A 20,678-nucleotide genomic window follows, 5' to 3' on the forward strand; every position below is an offset into this window, starting at 1 on the left:
AAAAATTATATACCAATTTCAATTCTAGCCTTGTAATTGAATATAAAATCTTTAATGGTGGAACCGATGGGATTGCTTGTGCTTACTCAAATGATACTCCTGAGGAATATCTTGGTCATGTTCAATGGTTTTGGCCATAAAGCCCATAAAGCGATCACCATAGTGGGCAGGTTTGACAGCGGAGATGGCTTTCTTGTCCTGAGTCATACTCTTGAAGAAGTGCTCGGACTTCTTCTTCATATCGTAAGGAGTCAATATATCAATTACACCCATAAAGTAGAGTGAAGAGGTCGGGCGATTAAGCTCATCTGTCGACTGGAACCCGCCCTCGTCTGCATAAAACACACACTTTGAGCGTTCACCAAATGGATCTTCTGGCAACTCCGAGATGTCGAGACGGTCGGGGTTAGCCTGTGCAATGGCCTTTCGATGCACCTGGGCCTTGCTCTCTCGTCGCTTCATCAACGTCGCACGTCGCTCGGCCTTTTTGGTGTCCGGCTGGAAGAATTGAAGGGTTGAGTTACGGATACCGTCCTGATTACCACGCACAAGATCGTGAATACCGATCAACAGACTGTAGTCCATGATGTTAAGCTGGATGAGCAGCTTGACATCACGAACTAGCTGGCTGATAAATATCTTGCGCTTCTTGGGTCCCAGTTGCAGCTTTCGTCCACGTTTCTCCCAGTTCAAATCTTTCATCACAGCGTGAGGGTTCTTTTCAATCTCCTCCTCAGGCAAGAATCGACCTATTGTAGAACCCTTCAGATCGTATGTTTCGTGAACATCTTTGTTAGGCGGGAACACATTAGCCATGACTACAAAGTGAATCTTGCGTCCATGAGGCAATTTGACACGATGAAGACCATAATATCTACAAAGCAGCGTATCGGGATTGTCTACCACATGCTAAAAACAAAACAAAAAAAACATATTAGCAAGTGAACTGAGATCAAGATAAAAAATCAATGGAGTCGAAAGTATTTAGATCTACCTCGTAATATTGCTTAAGAATATCACGCATAAATTTGTGTTCGGTATGGTGAATGGTCTTGATAATGAAGCGATAATCTCGAGAGTAATAAAAGAAACTTCCACTCTTTCCGGGTGAGCCCAGCTCAGATAAAATATATTTGCTTGTAAGGGAAATCTATATATATATATATATATATATATATATATTGTAAAGTGTAGAAGTAAAGAAGGGGGTGGGGGATCAATGTGTCAGTATAAATGTTGATTTATTACCGCGGGACTTGGCATTACTACATACCAAGTAGTCTGCAGGGTCAATACCAAACTTCTCACGCAAGTGACGGAATACCCAAGGGGCGTAATCTTTAAACTTAAAGTCATACTTTGCACCTGGCGTCAGCTCATCACCTGTACTACGTTGATAAATATAAATATAAATAATAATAGATAAGCATTGTTGATTTTTGTTTTAAAGATTGATTTTTTTCCTAAAAAATAAATAAATTATAAGCTTACACATCAAAGGCTAGCTTATGCGCAGCAGTAAAATCAGCATCTTCAACTGGTTTGTCCATCTTGGCAGATACTCGTCCGACACCAATACGAATGCCTGTGAGCATGTTGTACATAAGCACATAGTTTTGGTGGCCTTCTGCAATTCTGGTGCCCATCATAACTCTATCTTCATCCTCCCCGTCTTTGGGTTTCTTAAGACGAGACAGGCGACGGAATGCTTTGCGACGGGCAGAGAGCTCTTTTTCAAATTCTTCTGAAATTCTCACAGGTTTATTATCCAGTCTAGATCTTAGAGTGTGGCCGGTTGTATTGTGCCGACCCAAGGCACGTCCCTCTTTAATAGACGGGGTAGTTTCTTCGAGATCATGACTGAGAGTTGAATGGCGCTTAGAGAGAGTGTCCTGTTCCAAAATACGACTTCTGATGCTACTGTTACTGGGAATAAGAACATTTGCCAGAGGAGATGGATTGCTGGGGGGCATCACAGATGTTGTGAATGATCGTTTGGGGGCGGACGGCATGGGCTGAGGTAACTGACGAGGTTCTCGTCTACCGGTGTAAATATTGTCGTGATTGTCATTTAACTCGGTGTGTGTCATGGTGGTGATGGAGATTTTTTCATTGCTTTCTTCAAGGACTGATTCCTTGTAATACTCTCGTATGGACTGATGAGGTTGGGTGGCGAGAGACATTGTGGGTAAAAATTAAGCACTAGTCTAGTATTGATGTATATGAATTGAAGTATAAGGGGTAAGGAAAAAAAAATAAGGAAGAAGGATGAGAAAGGAAAATAGGATTAATATGTGAAAAAGGCGGGAAATTTGGCTATACTATAGAGTTTGTTCTCTGTAAAGAAAATAATTAGAAGGAAGGGAGAAGTGAAGCAAAGAAGAAAGAAGAGGAGGATAAAAAAACAAGGCTTTGTTGTAATGGAAGTGGTGAGACCACGTGCGTCATACACAAACCAAGATAGGGAGTAGAAATGCGCGCAAAGTCTCAAAAGGAACAAGGCACCCGACCTGTCTCTATATATTTTTTATATTTATATTTATATTTACATTTATATTTATATTTATATTTTTTTAATGTGTTTCTATGGAAACAAATGATTCAAGTGTTTCCATATCAAATTGACTGGGCTTTAATCCTATGTACCGTTTTTTGTTTTTTTTTTTTTGTTTTTTTTTGTTTTTCTATTTATTTTCTATTTAGCAAATGGGGTGCGGCGCCTTAGACCAACTCGGCCAAATTACTCTATTCAACTTAACGGTTTTTTTTCTTGCATTTGGTTTGTCACATTTTTTCTTGGTACTTTGTATGTCGATATTTAGACATTTGCATCGCCGCTCAAAACATAAACGCAATTTTGCTTTATTCATTTCCAAAAATGCTCTGTAGAAAAGAAACTTTTCGGTCCGTGACACGACCCCTGGATAGAAAGTAACGTCAATCACAGCCAATTCAGCCAATCAAGTAAACAATTTACAGCAGAAAATGATTTGAGTAAGAAAATATTTTACGGATAAAGCCATTGAGGAATTTGTCTTCTTATTTTTTTATTACAAAGGTTGATTGTGTAATCAGTCCTGTAGTTTAATTTAGATCGTGTAAGGTGCGGTGTTTATGAATGCGAGTAATGAATTCAATAAAACCTACTTAAAATTGTTTGTTTGACCCTGTATTGATTTATTTATTTATTTATTTTTCTACGGGGCAGTTTTAGGGACAAGTAAGCATTTGCGTTTACAATTAACTTCCCGACAATAATATTTGAAGAGCGAATATAAAATGTTAAAATGTGACGAGCCAAATTGAAAAAAAAATCACACAATTTGATATAGAAAAAAAAAGGACTTGTCCATATATACTTAAATTTAATTAACTTCTAGGCAACAGCTCAATTTAGAAGTAATTGGATATTCAAGTATATTCTATAGCTTTTCTCTCTCTCTAAAAATAAATAAATAAATATGTTTCCAAACGACAAGCCTCCCGGTCCAATCACAACCCTACATTATTTTTATAATTTTGCTCTTTATACGTTCCGCCATCCAAAATCAGTAAAAGAGAAATGAAAAAGAAGTACATAGAAAGGGATCAAACACAAGAATGGCTTAGGTTGGTATACCGTTTGACACTCCAGCCACACCTACAGAGAAATAAAGAGAAAGTGCTGTCCGTTTAGGCTAAATGGCACTAATTATTAGCTGGATTTGTAGGCATGATATGAAACTGCGGGTTGGCGTAACTGTGCTTGTAACCTCCATCTTAAAATATTTGATGAGGGTGGTGACATGTGCATAAGCCTTTTACAGAAAATAACATGCAATTTAAAAATAAGCACAATAGAGAAATTAGATGTGATCATGAGCATATATTATAACAGAATACACAAATGAAGCAATGATGATAGTATCTTAAAATAGATATGGTAATATTTCATCTGTATTCCCAACGAGATGGTCTTATTTATACATATATATATACTGAGCAGGAATTAAAAGTGATTCTTTACAACAAAACCTTTTAACAAAAATCAAGAGCATATACATTTTTTAGAGCTTGGAAACATTAGCAGCAAGACGGTCGCCCTTATCCTTCTGAATTCTCTGTTGCTCAGTAAGAGCAGCTGCGCGGCGAACTTCAATCTTGCCCAACTGGTTACGGTGAACCTCATCGGGACCATCGGCATAACGCAAAGTACGGGCAGAGGCATAAAAGTGTGCAAGAGGGGTATCCTGAGAAATACCAGCAGCACCATAGGCCTGCATGGCACGATCCAATACACGTAACAACATGTTAGGTGCAATGACCTAATGTATTATTATTATATCAAAAGAAGAAAAAGATCATGTCAGATTTATGCACAGTATAGAAATTCAAAGTATAGGAGGTTTTTCTGAATGTAAGACATTTATCATCTTACCTTTGCCATTCCAATCTCCTTCATGGCACCCTTTGCCTTGACTTCATCAATCTTTTTAGCAGCATTGAGGACCATGAAACGGGCCTGTTCGATTTCCATACGAGAGGTGGCGATCTCAGCAATGACAGTATCATGCTGAGCCAGCATCTTACCAAAAGTTTTGCGAGAGGGATCAGTGACACGAGTCAGCATCAGATCGAGTGCACGCTCAGACATGCCAATACAGCGCATGCAGTGGTGGATGCGACCAGGGCCAAGGCGACCTTGAATAACTTCAAATCCACGACCTTCTCCGAGAATGATGTTCTCCAAAGGCACACGGACGTCCTTGAACACGATCTCGCAATGTCCCTCGGGAGCATCATCATAGCCAAAGACTTGCATGGGGCGGACGACGGTAATACCCTTGGTATCAGCAGGAATGACAATAATGCTTTGTTGACGATGAGGGTTCTTGTTTGCGGAATCAGTCTTGCCCATCAGGAGGTATACAGCACAACGGGGATCACCGGCGCCAGATATCCACCACTTGCGACCATTAACGACCCATTCGTTGTTCTCACGACGGATGTTTGTCTCAATGTTTGTGGCATCAGAAGAGGCGACCAGAGGCTCGGTCATGGCAAAAGCGGAACGGATCTTTCCATCCAACAAGGGCTGCAACCAGCGGGCCTTTTGGGCAGGAGTTCCGTACTTGGCAAAGACTTCCATGTTGCCAGTATCAGGGGCAGAGCAGTTCATTGCCTCGGGAGCAATTTTGGGAGAGCGACCAGTCAACTCGGCAATCAAGGAATACTCGAGGTTAGTCAAACCAGCGCCTTCGGCATAGTCTTGACCAAGGAACAAGTTCCACAGACCCAATGCACGAGCTTTTACTTTGAGGTCCTCCATAACCTGAGGAACAACCTAATTTTTTAAAAAAAAATCGATAGAACCTTATGTGAGTCTATACAGGCTATAATAATAAAAGCAACGCAGTTTATATTCTTGTTCATTTTTATTACCTTCCAGCGTTGGTCGCCTTGTCCCATTTGCAGATTGTAGGTCTTCTCTGCAGGAATGCATTCCTCCTAGAAACAGATGTAATAAAGATTAATTTTTGAATTACATTTGACTGCATCGAGGAATGAAGAAAACCAAAGAAAAAAAAACTCACCTCGACAAAGACCTTTGCCTTGGCGTAAAGGTCCCGGAACTTTGGAGACAACTGCGAGAAATCGACAAGGGCGTTGGAAGACATATTAGGTATAATTCAAACAAATGTAAATATGTTTTCTTTTTCTAATAAAAAAAAAGAAAGAAGTATATTGTGTGCAAGGCCCAAGTGAATACCTAAATATTATATCTTTTCTAACCATCAAGATTAATTTTCCAATTTGGTAATAAAATGCCAGTCTCAATGAAAAATGTAAAACGGCTTACTGTACAAAAATGCCACGCCCTTATTTTGAGACTCCGTAGATGACCCCACACTCTTTCCAAGTTCTTTCCCCCCACACACACACACACACATTTAAAAGGCGTGAAATAATATATAATCATCTACTTGTACCTATTTGTACCAAAAATCATATGTACAGTATTAAAATTAAATAGGTATCAAAAAAACAAGTCAGTTAATACATATTCTTGACATATGTGTATGTGTGTTTTTTTTTTTTTTTTTTTGAAAAATACATATTTGTAAACCCATCTAACAAGCTATTTATTACATGAGAATCTTCAAATTAAATCACACTTTATATGCTGACAAAAACGATATCTTCAATTCACCTTTTAGAGATATAAAAAAATAGCTCCCGCATAAACGTTTTTGAGAATGAATAAATAAAAGGTTATTTTTGATCTGTATCTTACTCTAAATATCTCATAGATTCACATATATTCATCATGTTTTCAATTGTTTATCTTCCAGAAAGTACAAATATTATTCAAAGTATAAACGTCTTAATACCCAATAATTTCTTTTTGTTTCATTTAGCTTTATACTAGAACAATGCAATTAGGCATGACAGTCCATTACTTTCTTGTGAGCATGTGCTTTATTCATTTACTGGCTTTCTAACCATTTCTAGTCTCCAAAAAATGTTTGCTTTAATAATTTTTGAGTTATTAGACAAGAACAGGAATAAACTTGTATATAATGAGAGCAACCCTCTACCAAATAGCATATATAGTGCTTGAAGCTAACATATTTAATTAAAAAGTTTTTTTTTTTAGGTAATATATACTCCCTATATACTGGTTAACGAGTTTTAAGAAAAAAAGAAAAGTGCATTATATACAAAAAAAATCTCAATTATGTATTTTTTATGAATCAAATTGATCCTCCTCTTAATTCCAAGTAGTTTATTGTTTTTATTTACTTGGTCGTAAGTATCATTTGTTAAATAAGCAATATAGTGGAGCTGTACATCAGGATGTATTAAGTGAAAATTAATAAGAATGCTGGCGTGAATTCGCTATAAGGGGCGTATCGCATAGCCCAAGCGGAGTATCTTAATGTCCTACTCAGGACATTTTAGCCAATCATATTCCAGAATAGGAATGTGTGGCAAGAATGAAAGAAAAGAAAAGAGAAAGACAAAAGGAAACACCTCTTATTTATAGACATTTGATAAGTGGCTTATCTAAAGCTGATGTCATTGGTTTTTTTGTTATACTGATTACATTCAATATATGTGGAAATTACTATCGTGAAGATGTAAACAAAAAGCTGTAAATTCATGCATTTGCGTGAGAGACAGGGCCAAAATTATATGCGGTGTTTTAAAAGGTACCAACATCACGATTGTTCATATGGATGTCTTTACGCCAAATATCCTAAAAGACAAAGTATATTACTAACCTTACCAAAAAACACGGCTTTAGTGTACACATCCAGTGGTAAGTGTCTAGCTACATGTTTACGCACTAACAACAAAGCCAAATCAAAGAAGTATACAATAGGATGCCATTGTACACCATCAGCTTTAATTAAATGGCTACATAATTAAAAATTTTAGAAATGCATTAGATACAATTCATATATATGTATACAAATCTTTTGTAACACATATATGAACATTTAATACGGTATTTTCTCTTTTAAATAAATGTATGTATATATATATGCCATAATCCAATTGAGTCTTTCGTGTCCCTTGCCCTTAATTAATAATTAGTTTTATATATCTTACCAGTTAAATATACAATTCCAAGTTCCTGGGTAGAAGTCTATTTCACATTTACAGCTCAACTGACTCTGGAAAATAATCTTATTTTTATTTTATTTGTTAATGCCAAAGAGACGGGTAATATTTGTATTTGCCGCACACTGACTTAACCTAATTTAAGCTTCCAGATTTTTAGCTGTGTTCAATATAAGACAATGTTATCCTTTTTATAAGTAACAAAAGAAAACAGAATGAATGAATCTAGCCGAATTTTGAAGAAGACAAAGCAATAAAATCCCAGTGTTTGATATGATTTACTTGATCCCTGTTTAATTTCAACTTCTTAACAGAAAAAAGAACTTGAAATTAATCAAACATGATCGTACATTTATTAGCTGATACTAACAATAAATCAAGACATCTTTTAATATCCTGTGTCGTTAAAAATGAAGTTCTCAAAAGAAGAATAAAAAGGTGACGTATATATTCAAGTCACGATCTTCATTTAAAGTATTCAGTTTGACTTCTCGTCTTTTGTAACAAACTACAATACAAACAAAATGAACATTGATGATATCTTCAAGGTATAATCAACTCATTAAACAAGCTGATATAATGCTTAAATTAAAAACAACAACGAATCTTCCAGATCCCTGCCATTCCAAGTGGCAGAAACAAGCGAAAGATGCCAGATACACCTGACATTCAATTCTTAGACAAATACAAAGAAGCCGCAGAAGCTGCAGAAGCTGCAGAGGAAGAAAACGCCAAAGCTAGTAAAAAGCGTAATGTAACATTTGAAGACGAAGAAGAAGCTAGTGCAGCCACATTCGACGAAGATATAGACGATGACGATGAGGGTCGATTTTTTGGTGGTGGATTGACTGAAGAACAAAGCCGACTCCTTGATCTCGTAGATCAATACGATGTGGATGAGGTGACGATTAATTGATCAATTAAAATAACACGACGCTCGTTATTAACTTCAGGATTTAGCCAGAAGCTTTGACCTCTCACAATGTCAAGAAAATGATTCTCAAATTTGAAAAAGCAATTAACAAAAACCAAGAACAACGCGTTCGATATGCAGAAGAACCCGAGAAATTTATGGAATCAGAGGCTGATTTGGACGAAGAAATAAAATCGCTTTTGGCTTTGACTCAGGCACCACATATGTATCCCGAACTTGTTAAACTCGGCAGTGTACCTTCTCTCATGTCATTGTTGAGTCATGAAAACACAGACATTGTCATTGACGCTATTGACCTGATTAACGAATTAACAGACGAGGATGTTGGTACATCAGAAGATGATTTGGAACGTCCTGAAGATGCGGCGACTGGTATAAAAACCTTTGTTGATGCACTTGTAAGTTAAATTTATTATATTTTATGCATTTTACTTATGCCACGTATGTACGGGATTCGGCGGAATAGTTGGAAAATGAGCTTTTGAGTTTACTTGTCCAAAACCTTGAGCGTTTGGATGAGAAAGAGGAGACTGATCGACAAGGTGTATTTAAAATATTGGGTAAGGCTTAAGGATCCAAATATAAAGAATTTTTTAAGGCTCATTAATATGCTAAAATAAAAGGTATCTTGGAGAATCTTATGGCTTTGGAACCTTCATTGGCTGAAAGAATTGCCCTTGACACCGAATTTTTATCATGGACTCTTAAGCGTCTTCAAACTAAAGTGTTTGATTCTAATCGTGGTTATGCAAGTGAGATTCTTTCAATTCTTCTACAAGAAAGCAGAGGTAGGTTTCTGTCTGGATTCTTTTATGGAGCAAGTTATATCTTATTAACTCGTTTCATTAGTCGTTCGCCTGAAATTGGGCGAGTTGGGCGGTATGGATGTTCTTTTGAGGGTTCTTTCGGTAAGAATACAGGGAAAATAACATATCTATATGAATTTCTGGATTAATACATTGATTTAGTTTACTAAAGCCAATCTTTTTATTATAGGTTTATAAGCGCAAGGACCCTCAGGATGAAGATGAGACTGAGATGGTCGAAAACTTCTTCAATGCCATATGCTCCATGTTGAATGAGCCAGAAAGCAAGAGTGCTTTCTTAGAAGGCGAAGGTGTTGAATTGATGTTAATTATGATGAAGTGTGTATGATGGATAAAAGCCTAAAGAAAACTCTAGACTCATCAAATATTTAATTTAGAGAGAGGACATTGGCAAGAATCAGAGCAGTTAAGGTATTGAATTATGCATTGACGGGAGAGGAAGGACGACCAAATTGTATTCGCTTTGTGGACGCTTTGGGGCTAAAGACCATGTTCCCTATTTTTATGGGCAAGGTAAGTTATACTATAAAAAAATATTGCTACAAATATAAAAATATATCTTTAAACTTTAATATTCAATGTTATATATATATATATATATAGGGCTTGAAGAAACTAAAGAAGTCTCACAAGGTTTTTGTTGAATCAGAAGACGAAGGTAATATATATTTAAGAACGCTTGTACTTTATCAATCATAGAATGTTAAAGAGATAATCTGGTAAATTTATAGAGCATATTATGTGCATAATTCTTTCTCTGCTACGAAATTTGTCACCTGATGAGTTGCAGCGAGCAAGAGTAATCCGTAAATTTATCGAAGATGAATACGAAAAGGTTGATAGACTCTTGGAGATGAAAGAATATTACGAAGCCAGAGATCAGCGAGTACTTGCCGAGATTGAGGAAGATAAAAAAGGATTAGATGAAGATGAATTAGAAGAACTTAAGGAAGATTTTTACTTGCGAAGACTCGAAGCTGGTCTATTCACATTACAACGCGTCTGTCTACTCCTAGCAGTACTTACTGCAGAAGACAATGGCATCAAAGAACAGGTTCTTATGCTCATGAAACGAAAAGATGAAGATATGTCGAGTGTATTCAAGATATTGGAAGAAGAAACTGCTTTGATGGCTGACTATGTATATCTGAGAAAAGTGGCAATGGGAAAGATTATACATACTTCAGAAATAGGCGAGTTAAAAGAAGACCCTTCCGAGGAAAACCTTACGGCTAAAGACTCGGTGAATAACGACAAAATGGATGAAGATAATTAAGCATAAAAACGCACAAAAATAATAAAAGAGTTATAAAAATATATTTATTGGGTAAACACAGCATCTTGAATATATGCTTTCTATATAGATAGAATATAGTGAATTAATTTAAAGCTTGCAGTAAGGGATTGCACCGGAGTTCACAAGATTGAGGCAGACATTTTTCTTTGTCTTGCTGTTGCTGGGAGTCAAGTGAATATCACTAAGTACAATGTTCTTGCAAGGATTCTTCGCAGCACAATTAATGTTAATTAGAGGATAATCCTTGTTTGTACTTCCAGTTCTGTATACAAATAAGCAAAGATAGGTTAGACGTATACATATATTAAAATAAACCCTTCACATACCCAGAAACATTTTTTATTTTGATATTGGTAAAAGACAATGAAGTTGCATCATCTCTTGCACACTGGGAAGCTCTTTCTTTGTCGCAGTAGTGAGTAGAAATATCGATAGGACTCTCGACGTTTTGAAGGGAAGTATTCTCAAATCTGATATCATTAACGTTACCCTTTCCTCCAGGCCATGCTTTGATACTATATGAAGCGTAATTTTAGAGATTCTTTCTGATATACACAACAATATACAAGCTGTTTTTCTTAGTATTATTATTACTGTTATTACCGAAGGCCACTAGTGCAGTTGATACATTTGTTGTTAAGAAAGCTAACACCAGAAAGGCTTTCTGTGATACCATCCTTGCCGAGAGATCCAACACTGAATCCATGACCACCAGTACAAGTAATACCAGAGATGGTTGCATTGGTAACGCCACCATGAACAGCAAGACAGTCGTCACCATTTACAATAGTCGAGTCTCTGATAATTATATTACTGGAGCTGGAAATACCGAAAGCATCTGTGTTTTTAGCTGGTCTACTTGGATTTGTGGACACTGTACGAAGGGACAGATTCTCGAGTATAGTATTCTGGGATCCAACAATGCTAAAGTGACCATTTGGTGCTTGCTTGACTGTAAACCCAGCAAAATACGAGTTTCTAGCATTGACTCTAACCATGGTTGGTCCCTGGTTGTTCTGAGCATCGAACCATCCCTGGCCGTTTCCGTTTATGGTACCACGACCAGAGAAATGAATATTGTCACCGTTGAAATACATGTAACCTTTTCCTTTCTGGATCTTGGGGTTGAATCTGGGAAAGTTGATGATCGAATCAAATTTAACAACAATATTCTTAAGACCTTGAAGTTCGAGCGCACTCTTGACGTTGTATGTCTGCCCAGCAGGGAATACAACAGTACCGCCGTTGTTACAATCTTTGAATGCCTTCATTATAGGAGCAACCTCGTTATTATTGCCAGAGTGTCCGACAACACATGTGCGACCAGCTTCGGCGATTGTAGACAAGAGAAAAACTGAGGCAACAACACTGGCTCCAATAAACTTCATGGTGGTAGTGATTGAAATGAAATGAAAGGAAGGGTGGTGTGGATAATGGAGAGATATTTTGAGCATTGAACTATAGTATATATACATTTTATTGATATTGATATTAATATTATTATTCTGGATTTGTTTTTTGTTTCATGTGCTCTGTCGATATATATTGATAATTTTATCAAATTATTTAATAATGGAAATGTAATAGACTATCAATAAATTTAGAACGAATTAACATAAGGGTTCGCTTGATTTTCAAAAAATGTAAAAAAAAAGTAGATCTAGACTACTTTATTTTTAGGTAGTCATAGTAGCATTTATTACCATAGATACAAGTCCAATCGTTTCCCATTGCTGCAAGTATTAAAAGCCGGCATTGTAACATTTATTTCTTAGACCAATTATTAGAGACATTTATGACTCGAACATTTGCATTTTATGTTTGGATAATTCGTGTAACATTTAGTAATTTATTTAAAGATATTATTTAAATAGAATATATATCATTGTAAGGCAAGTTAATAGAAGTTATACAAGTTATCAACATAATTAATAAGTTAGTATATAAATATAATACGACATATTGACAATTTTAAGCGATATAGTATACAACAACGGTATGAAATGTCAGTGCAAGGAACATAAGATTACTGTGACATGGAAGCACAAAGCCTAAATATGATTTAATTTATTTAAAAAATATCATAATCAACCAAAGCAGTAAGCTTTTACAAGGTAAATATAAAAGCAGTATCATATATTCTAAAGCAATTTGTGTAGATAGGTGCATCGGTGATATATAGAAGATGCTATATTAAATCACAAGAATATAAAATGAAAAAGAATAACAAGAAAAAAATGAATATTATCAATAAATATTCTTGGTATATGCGGTAAAAGAGACCAAGGGATAATAAGTCATAATGGAAGTATTCTTCTATATATGAAACTCACAATTAAAGGTCCTTTTGTTTCCTTCAAAAATATTAAATATGTTATCTCTTGCTTCCAATAAATATTAGTTCGATATTAGTAAAACTGACACAAACATTCTTCTTTGTCTTGGTGCCATGCGGGAAATTACCGTTAAAAATTCCAGTATTCTTGCATGGATTCTTGGTAGAGAGCTTTATTTTCTTGGTTGGATAATCCTTGTAATTTGTAGCAGAGTTGATTGTGACATAAGTTGAACTTTCAAAGCAGTGAAATTTATGTTTATATTTATACTACATTTTCGTAAAAATAACAATTGTCGTACCCATAAATGTTATTACTTTTTATATTACTAGAGCCTACAGACGTTGCATCATATATAACACGCTGTAGAGCGCGTTTTGTATCCCAATATTTGGCACCAATTTGGATGGGACGCTTGCCATTTTGAACAGAAAAATTATCGGAGAATATCCTAAACATTACTTTTGTCGCCAGGTCTTAATTTAATCATGTTTATACCTTAAGAATATACTATTATTTCTGGTGTTTGAATATATTATGTATAATAAGGCCAATAGAGACATAAAGTCTTACCTTAAGCTGTTTAAGAAATCTTTGCCCCTGCTGGTCAGAAACAATACATCAAAAATATGTTAGCTAATAGCATCATTTCCAAGAGATCCAATACTGAAGCCATAACCACTAGCGCAGGATAGCTCAAAGACAGTTATATTAGATAAGTCACTGTGTACAGAAAAACAGTCATCACCATTAACAATGGTAGAGGATCTAGCAATAAAGTTACCAGAGTTATAAATGCCAAATACATATGTATACTTGGCTGGTATATTTGTATATGTGGGAACTATGTGAAAGAAGACACTAACAAGTATATTATTCTGGGATCCAACAATACTAAAGTGGTCATTTGGTGCATGTTTTACTGTAAACCCAGCAAAATACGAGTTTCTAACATTGACTCTAATTATGGTTGGTCCCTGGTTGTTCTGAGCATCGAACCATCCCTGGCCGTTTCTGTTTATGATACCACGACCAGAGAAATGAATATTGTCACCGTTGAAATACATGTAACCTTTTCCTTTCTAGATCTTGGGGTTGAATCTGGGAAAGTTGATGATCGAATCAGATTTAACAACAATCTTCTTGAGACCTTGAAGTTCGAGCGCACTCTTGACGTTGTATGCCTGCCCAGCAGGGAATACAACAGTACCGCCGTTGTTACAATCTTGGAATGTCTTTATGATAGGAGCAACTTTGTTATTATTTCCAGAGTGTCCGACAACACATGTACAACCAGCCTCGGGGATTTTAGACAGAAGTGAAAGCGAAGCGACTAAATTGACTCCAATACACTTCACGATAAAAATGGGTGAAAAAAAAAAGATCTGTGGTATAGATAATGAAAGCACGTTAATTATAATCTGCTTTATATATTGTCAACTGGCAAATGTTATAACTAATACACTAAGTGTAAGCTGTATATAATTATCCCTACGATTTGTCAAGAGTGCTGGATTGTATTTCCAGAAGCTCTTTGAAAGTTGCATTAAATGATTACAGCTATATTAGCATATGTCTGTACGTGGTCATAATATCAACTGCTATTGTGTACCTGTCAATATACCATGAATTAGCGTCCATTGGTCGAACAAAAATTTACGTAATTTCTCCTATTTGTTCACTGCATATGAAGTAAAGTTGGCGAGTAACATCATGAAGATACTGTGGCACGCATATCTTATTTTATTTTGCAGCTAAACTGTACAAATATTCGGAAAAAATTATATTGGACTTATTTTGTGCTATACAGTGCAACATGTAAGTTAATAGAAAAATACTCGATTTAACATACCATGTGGATTGCTGTGGTACAAAAACTAAAGCATATTAATTAACCTGGTTTGTTTGCATGTGAAGCTACATAACTTCTAATAGAGTTCAAGGAATATAAGATATTAACTATATTTCTTAAAAATTTAATAATGTTAAAATAACTTTACTAAAGATTGTTATTGTTATTTCTTGTTTCAATACTACGGATGATACTTTAGGGGTGATTATTAATTAACATTAGTGTCTTATAGATATCACTGTAAAGTTATGTATTCCTTTGGATGAGAAACATAATTCCAAAAAAATTGAAGTCGGTTTTTAATAACGCTTAGGCTACTCAATAATACAGTGTGAGCCCCAATACCAGGGAGAACCTGTCACAGAGCAGGCAGTCAATGGGACGGCATAGTGCTACACAGACGTAAACTAATTTAAGATTTGAGTTCAATTTAAAATTTTCTTTCGGAAATTGCAAGTGTCAAATAAATGCGGTGATAGATATCGTAATTGATGAAAGTGTAGAATATATTCTAACGTATCCAATAAAATTCATGAAAACTCACTACAGCCAGGATATGCACCTACTAAGCTATTACCAAAATATTCATCAGCAAATATTGCTTATGTAGTAAAACAAAAGTTTATCTTTAGTGATATCAAGAAAAGTAGGCAAAAAGCATTTACATTTATGAGAAAACTTTAGATATATGATATTGTACGTAAGAAATATGGTCAAAACATATGCATTCACTTTAAGGCTCGAATTTTTACTGGTAAGTTAATTATTGGTCCACATCCATAAACGAAGTTGTTAAAAGTCAAATTTCGAGAAGAAATATTAGACATATTAAAATAAATATATATTAAATACTCATTAAATACGTATTCAGTGGCGTACATGGTGGACATTGTAGTAATTCTGTTTGGAAATCCAAAGACTTTATATTGAGGTTCAAGCTTTAATATTTTGACATTTTACAAGCATTTCTTTTTTGTAGTATATAAATTTATTGTAGAAAAGTGTAACTTATTATAACACTCTGTTATAGTGCAATCAGTCTTCATTTATCTATTATTATTCTTATAATATAGTCTAAGTGTGCTAATCCAAGCTGTTTGGAGAAATTGGGGTTTTCAAAGTTTGAACATTGTTTGTGGAGTCGATATATTGTTGTCGTGTTCACCTTCCCGCACATACTTCATTAATTGAAATGTGATTACACAGTTCCAGACAGGTTTACCCGTTTTGATCAAGTAGAAAGGACCTTGGTACCAAAAGAAAACATTCCGGAGAATCGCCCTGTGAAACCAAAATTGATAAGTGCCAAACGACAGAATATTTCCTGAAGAGCACCACTAACAAAAATATACTTTCTTCAACATCGTTTTTACCAGGTATTTACAATATGCCTTTTTGGTAAATTAAAGATAACAAAATGATAAAAGGCACTGTTGCTAAAAAAATACTCTAAGCCCACTCTTAAACCCCCAGAAAAGACTTTGGTCAAATCTCTTATTAAAATTGCTGTTTTTTTATCATAGTGTAGGGGTGTATATGTTATGTCTATGGGAGATTCAGGAAATGTTATATCATTCGACTTTCTAACGCCATTTTTGGTAAAATATAATAAGATTATTTTGGAATACAAGTTTTTGTCACTCATTGACCAAATACAATAAATTAATATCGATACTTATACTGTCTGTTGTAGAGGCTCTGCTTTAGGCACGTTTTTTTTGAAAGATAATAAAAATGTTCTGTGTGTATATGTAGTGATTAATTTATTATATTCAAAATACATTTATTTAATATCATCTTTCGTTACACTCATCAATTACTAGGAAACGAAGAGGAGTAATACATGAATCTTTGTTTCAAGACTAAAAGATAAATATATACTCATTAAATATTCATTTGCCTTTACATCCGAGGAAGACAATACCCGTATTGCAATTTATATCCGAATACCGGGAGTGCTTATTATAAATGGTTATTTCACATACAATTGTTTCTTACAGTTACCATTTGCCAGCATGGCTTTAGCATTACAGCTATGTAGAAGTATATTCGTTTATTTTTAAGCTGTACGCACTATTAGTGTTGCTTAAGTACATTATAAGACTGTATATCAATCGATATACATGATTTCCTCATTCCTTTGAAAATTACTTATCAAATCTTATTTATTAAACTATAGAGATAGTGTGTACAGTCACTTTTCTATAGACATTATTTCGCATGATGTACTTATTCTCACTTGTATTTAATCAATATCTTAAAATGAATTAGAAATAGACCTGTAAATTGCGAAGTGGAAAAATGGGCTCCTCTCGGAAATTTTCTTAAAAAAAATCTCCTTAAATGTAAACCTTCATTCGGATATATAAGAAACACATTGCATGTGCTACAGTATAATTCGAAGTGCTCTTCCAAGTAAAATTGATGTGCTTGTTAAGAAACGTTGTCAGGTTTGACGTTCTAATTTCCTTTTATGTTATTAAATAGACACATAATGTAATGTAATGTAATGTAATATAATACAATATAATGCAATAATCTATATTTTATTTGTGTATCTTTTTTTTTTACCAATACCAATAATATTAATAATAATTCTTTCAGAATATTCTAAATACACAGAAGAAACCTTCAAGAGTAAGAGTAATTTTCAATACACAGCTTAATAAACAATGTATTTTATAATCTAATATTAATAAACGCAGAAATCATGCTTTTGGGGGAGAACTAAGATATATATATAAGACAGTACGAAAGATAACTTTTACTCTTATAGCATATTCATTCCCCTCCCTTTCCTTTAAACTTCGACTCTTTATTATGCAAATCTTTGGAATCGGCGCAGTTGTTTCTTTGTTCCTCTTATCTACTGCTGTTGAAGCCGGTCGTACGTGTGTTGTTGAACATTCTGGCAAGAATAACGAGGTTGCTCCTATCCAACAAGCTTTCAAGGACTGTAACAATGGTGGAACTGTTGTATTCCCTGCTGGTCAGACATACAACTTGAAGGGAGTCATTTCTATTGAGAACCTCAAGCAGGTTACCGTTAAATTTGATAGTATTATTAATATGCCAGTATTCAAGACCTCCCTCGTCAACGAAAAGGCATTCTTGTACATTGCCGGTGACAGCATTAACTTTTCCGGAAGCGGTACTATCAACGGTAATGGTCAAGGCTGGTATGATGCTGCCAACAATAATGCCCCTACTTTGTTCAAGATTAAGGCTACCAACTCTTACTTTGGTGGCTTCCACGTCAAGCAGGCTCCTCGTGCTCATTTCAGCGTCAATGGTAGCAAGAATCTGACCATTGAGAACTTGACTCTCAACACTGTGTCGAAGAACTCCAATAAACCCGCAAAAAATACCGATGCATTTGATGTTTCGGGTGCAAGTGATATAATCATCCGCAACTCCAACATTGTTAATGGTGATGACTGCGTTGCTGTAAACGGTGGAGTCACAAACCTACTGGTTACCGGACTTTCGTGCACTGGTAGTCATGGCTTCAGCGTCGGTTCTCTTGGAAAAGATGGAAAGACCGAGTCGGTGACTGGATTGAAGTTTACCAACAACAGATGCACTAACTGCTCAAATGGTGTCAGGTAATTGTCTTTGAGTGTTCAAGATACAATGGAATAAGGCTAATAAAGAACTTCTATTAGAATTAAGACCTGGCCCGGAGGAAAGGGAAACGTAAAGGATATTACCTTTGACAACATCAACCTCCAGAATGTTGAACACCCTATCCTTATTACCACCCACTACTGTGACAATAACAAGATCTCTAGCTGTAACAAAGATGATTCTTCTTCCTTGAGTATTGATGGTGTCAAGATCAATAACATTTATGGGTAAGTTTTTTATAGATTGAACAAGTACCTTTAACGGTATAGATATCTTACTTTTCTGTTACCATCTGTAGTACTGTCTCTGCCAAGGAGCATCCTATCCTTGAAATTAATTGCTCCACAAAGACTCCTTGCAAGAATGTTACAGTAGACAACATCAACATCACCAAGAACTCCAAGACTAAGAAGAACATTTGTATTAACTTTGTCAATTCTGGCCTTGTCCCTCAATGCAAGCAGTAGAAAATACCCCTTCCAAGGTCATAAGAAAACCATTCTTTTGCATTTATTTTAAAGGATCTATCACATGTATTTTGAAAATAAACAAGAACTATTGTTTCCTTTTGTATTTGCATCGTTTTTTTATACACAATTTATTAGGCGTTATAGTATATATCAGCTATTTATCTGGGGAAACGGAACTTGTTAATGAACATGACAAATATTTCTATACTTTATTTCAAAAAAAAATGTGGCACTACTATGAAACAATTTGACTCTACGCTTGTGGAAGCTTCTCTATATGCATCTTTTTTTTTTCAAAACGGTGTCGCAAGGAAAAAGATTAAAATGTTACTCTTTAAAAAAGCAGTGAGAAGTAGCAGTTTTTTTGTTTAAAAGATCAATAGATAAAGCGGTGTCGTATATTTCATTGAGACGAATGCAATTTTTGTTTATTGATCATCATTATCGGAATCTTCAAAATCAAAATCAGTTGTTATAGGGACCTGACTGCGGCGACGTTAAGATGGTGTCCAACATGTATTTGGCGAGCTGTTGGAATCTTCAGGTGCATATGTCCCAAAAAATGAAGAAAAGTGCACTTCTTTTCTGCATTTACGAAGTGCTGGTAATATAAACTTCTTCATTCTCAAACAATGGTTTTGCCACGCATACAGACAATCCACTGTTTTTTCAAAAAGCTCCAGCTTATCAAGATAGGTGGATATAAATAAAGTAGAAACTGGCTTGGCTACATATATATCTTTTAGTTGTTTTATGGCAAGAATATACCTCATAGGTCCTGTCAAGTCTATCCCAGCCGTAAATACACAATCACCGCAAGCTTCATTGAAAGGAAGGTCCAATAGGTAGGTCAAAATAGCTTTATTTATTCTAATATTTTTGGCCTGCTATTGCAAGCACTTGATTAAAGGAGTTTTGTTACGCTTCCATTCGCTAGTAGACAGCTTTATATTCTTTGTTGTAAATATTAAATCAATACGTTGACCAAATCCACTATTGAGAGGAATAGTAGAGCTATATATTTTCTCCTGGATTTTTGCAATAGACTTGGATGCTTTGCAAGTGATTTCTCAACCTAACATGTCCAGTATAGTATCGTCCAGAATTTCATCGAGTATCTTAAAAAAATTCCAATAAATTGTCAGCCCACCCTCTATATTATTAGGGCAAATGGATGGGTCAGACAAACAGTGTTTAGCCAGCATATCAATAATACCCGATATTTGCAAAGAGTCCGTATGATTTGATCCCCGCAATTATAGCTTTTTCTTTGACAGCAGAAGCTCGTACCTGTTTTTGTCGAGCTTTCCGTTGTTAGTGCCTTTGACAAGCATTTCTTTGTATAGATTTTTTGAAGTAAGTAGCATTCCTGTGAACATGATAATATTGAGACTGTCTAACTCTTCCCAGAATGTATCGTTCAGATATTGGCAGAAAAGTGAAGTTATTTTATTATTGCCAACATCAACTATACGCAACAGGGAAATTTTAAGTGCATTGATTTGACTAATCTCTGTGTTTTACATGCCATAATCGAGTAAAATCTAGAGATAATGGTCCAGAACAGATCATATAGTTGCTAATAAACCTGCCAGGGTCATATCTCAGTAATGTAACATGTACATCAGGTACTCGTGCCCTTAACAATTCTTCAATGACAACCGATCATTAGCAAATGGAGAAGTTAAATTAGGGAACCAAATATTTATGTAAACAGCTAAGGTTTT

At 35.3% G+C, this 20,678-nt stretch overlaps 8 protein-coding genes across 8 annotated transcripts; 2 read left to right on the forward strand and 6 right to left on the reverse strand.

The window, feature by feature from the left end:
* Window positions 1-123: 123 nt before the first annotated feature.
* On the reverse strand, window positions 124-1,703 carry PHYBLDRAFT_87373 (hypothetical protein; the record flags this gene model as incomplete). The annotated part of the gene is made up of 4 exons (XM_018443662.1): window positions 124-909; window positions 995-1,150; window positions 1,274-1,388; window positions 1,492-1,703. Coding segments are annotated over 4 exons (1,269 nt in total), but the record flags the coding sequence as incomplete, so codon positions are not given.
* A 2,233-nt stretch (window positions 1,704-3,936) lies between these two features.
* On the reverse strand, window positions 3,937-5,720 carry PHYBLDRAFT_34926 (hypothetical protein). Its single transcript, XM_018440041.1, has 4 exons — window positions 5,574-5,720; window positions 5,422-5,487; window positions 4,418-5,323; window positions 3,937-4,304 (listed from the first exon to the last, which is right to left on the reverse strand). Exons 1-4 carry the CDS (start codon window positions 5,655-5,657, stop codon window positions 4,047-4,049), a joined length of 1,314 nt encoding a protein of 437 aa, XP_018297143.1. The 5' UTR covers window positions 5,658-5,720; the 3' UTR covers window positions 3,937-4,046.
* A 2,404-nt stretch (window positions 5,721-8,124) lies between these two features.
* Window positions 8,125-10,707, forward strand: PHYBLDRAFT_176618 (hypothetical protein). The gene is made up of 10 exons (XM_018437804.1): window positions 8,125-8,156; window positions 8,222-8,509; window positions 8,569-8,940; window positions 9,009-9,102; window positions 9,166-9,330; window positions 9,392-9,450; window positions 9,539-9,687; window positions 9,747-9,882; window positions 9,973-10,027; window positions 10,101-10,707. The coding sequence occupies exons 1-10, from the start codon at window positions 8,133-8,135 to the stop codon at window positions 10,643-10,645; spliced, it is 1,887 nt and encodes a 628-aa protein (XP_018297144.1). The 5' UTR covers window positions 8,125-8,132; the 3' UTR covers window positions 10,646-10,707.
* Window positions 10,708-10,753: 46 nt separating this feature from the next.
* Window positions 10,754-12,054, reverse strand: PHYBLDRAFT_15372 (glycoside hydrolase family 28 protein; the record flags this gene model as incomplete). The annotated part of the gene is made up of 3 exons (XM_018433235.1): window positions 10,754-10,928; window positions 10,993-11,181; window positions 11,270-12,054. 3 exons carry the CDS (start codon window positions 12,052-12,054, stop codon window positions 10,754-10,756), a joined length of 1,149 nt encoding a protein of 382 aa, XP_018297145.1.
* Window positions 12,055-12,637: 583 nt separating this feature from the next.
* PHYBLDRAFT_162187 (glycoside hydrolase family 28 protein) lies at window positions 12,638-13,461 on the reverse strand (the record flags this gene model as incomplete). The annotated part of the gene is made up of 3 exons (XM_018434580.1): window positions 12,638-12,717; window positions 13,130-13,236; window positions 13,304-13,461. 3 exons carry the CDS (start codon window positions 13,459-13,461, stop codon window positions 12,638-12,640), a joined length of 345 nt encoding a protein of 114 aa, XP_018297146.1.
* A 173-nt stretch (window positions 13,462-13,634) lies between these two features.
* On the reverse strand, window positions 13,635-14,643 carry PHYBLDRAFT_139140 (glycoside hydrolase family 28 protein; the record flags this gene model as incomplete). Its single annotated transcript, XM_018430168.1, has 4 exons — window positions 13,635-14,084; window positions 14,136-14,335; window positions 14,498-14,562; window positions 14,615-14,643. The coding sequence occupies 4 exons, from the start codon at window positions 14,641-14,643 to the stop codon at window positions 13,635-13,637; spliced, it is 744 nt and encodes a 247-aa protein (XP_018297147.1).
* Window positions 14,644-17,674: 3,031 nt separating this feature from the next.
* On the forward strand, window positions 17,675-18,948 carry PHYBLDRAFT_14560 (glycoside hydrolase family 28 protein; the record flags this gene model as incomplete). Its single annotated transcript, XM_018431486.1, has 3 exons — window positions 17,675-18,459; window positions 18,520-18,708; window positions 18,780-18,948. The coding sequence occupies 3 exons, from the start codon at window positions 17,675-17,677 to the stop codon at window positions 18,946-18,948; spliced, it is 1,143 nt and encodes a 380-aa protein (XP_018297148.1).
* A 500-nt stretch (window positions 18,949-19,448) lies between these two features.
* On the reverse strand, window positions 19,449-20,330 carry PHYBLDRAFT_162190 (hypothetical protein; the record flags this gene model as incomplete). The annotated part of the gene is made up of 3 exons (XM_018434581.1): window positions 19,449-19,810; window positions 19,874-19,944; window positions 20,242-20,330. 3 exons carry the CDS (start codon window positions 20,328-20,330, stop codon window positions 19,449-19,451), a joined length of 522 nt encoding a protein of 173 aa, XP_018297149.1.
* Between the last annotated feature and the right edge of the window lie 348 nt (window positions 20,331-20,678).

The sequence above is a fragment of the Phycomyces blakesleeanus genome, assembly GCF_001638985.1.
Source record: "Phycomyces blakesleeanus NRRL 1555(-) unplaced genomic scaffold PHYBLscaffold_2, whole genome shotgun sequence".
NCBI classification, from domain to species: Eukaryota; Fungi; Mucoromycota; class Mucoromycetes; order Mucorales; family Phycomycetaceae; genus Phycomyces; species Phycomyces blakesleeanus.

Excerpts from the sequence above, each read along its gene's own strand:
- PHYBLDRAFT_34926 (XM_018440041.1), bottom strand. The coding sequence starts at position 5,657 with ATGTCTTCCAACGCCCTTGTCGATTTCTCGCAGTTGTCTCCAAAGTTC. Across the intron at positions 5,488-5,573 it reads AGGCAAAGGTCTTTGTCGAG|GAGGAATGCATTCCTGCAGA; the intron begins GTGAGTTTTTTT and ends ATCTGTTTCTAG. Across the intron at positions 4,305-4,417 it reads AGGAGATTGGAATGGCAAAG|GTCATTGCACCTAACATGTT; the intron begins GTAAGATGATAA and ends ATAATACATTAG.
- PHYBLDRAFT_176618 (XM_018437804.1), top strand. The coding sequence starts at position 8,133 with ATGAACATTGATGATATCTTCAAG. Across the intron at positions 9,688-9,746 it reads TTGATGTTAATTATGATGAA|AGAGAGGACATTGGCAAGAA; the intron begins GTGTGTATGATG and ends TATTTAATTTAG. Across the intron at positions 9,883-9,972 it reads TCCCTATTTTTATGGGCAAG|GGCTTGAAGAAACTAAAGAA; the intron begins GTAAGTTATACT and ends ATATATATATAG.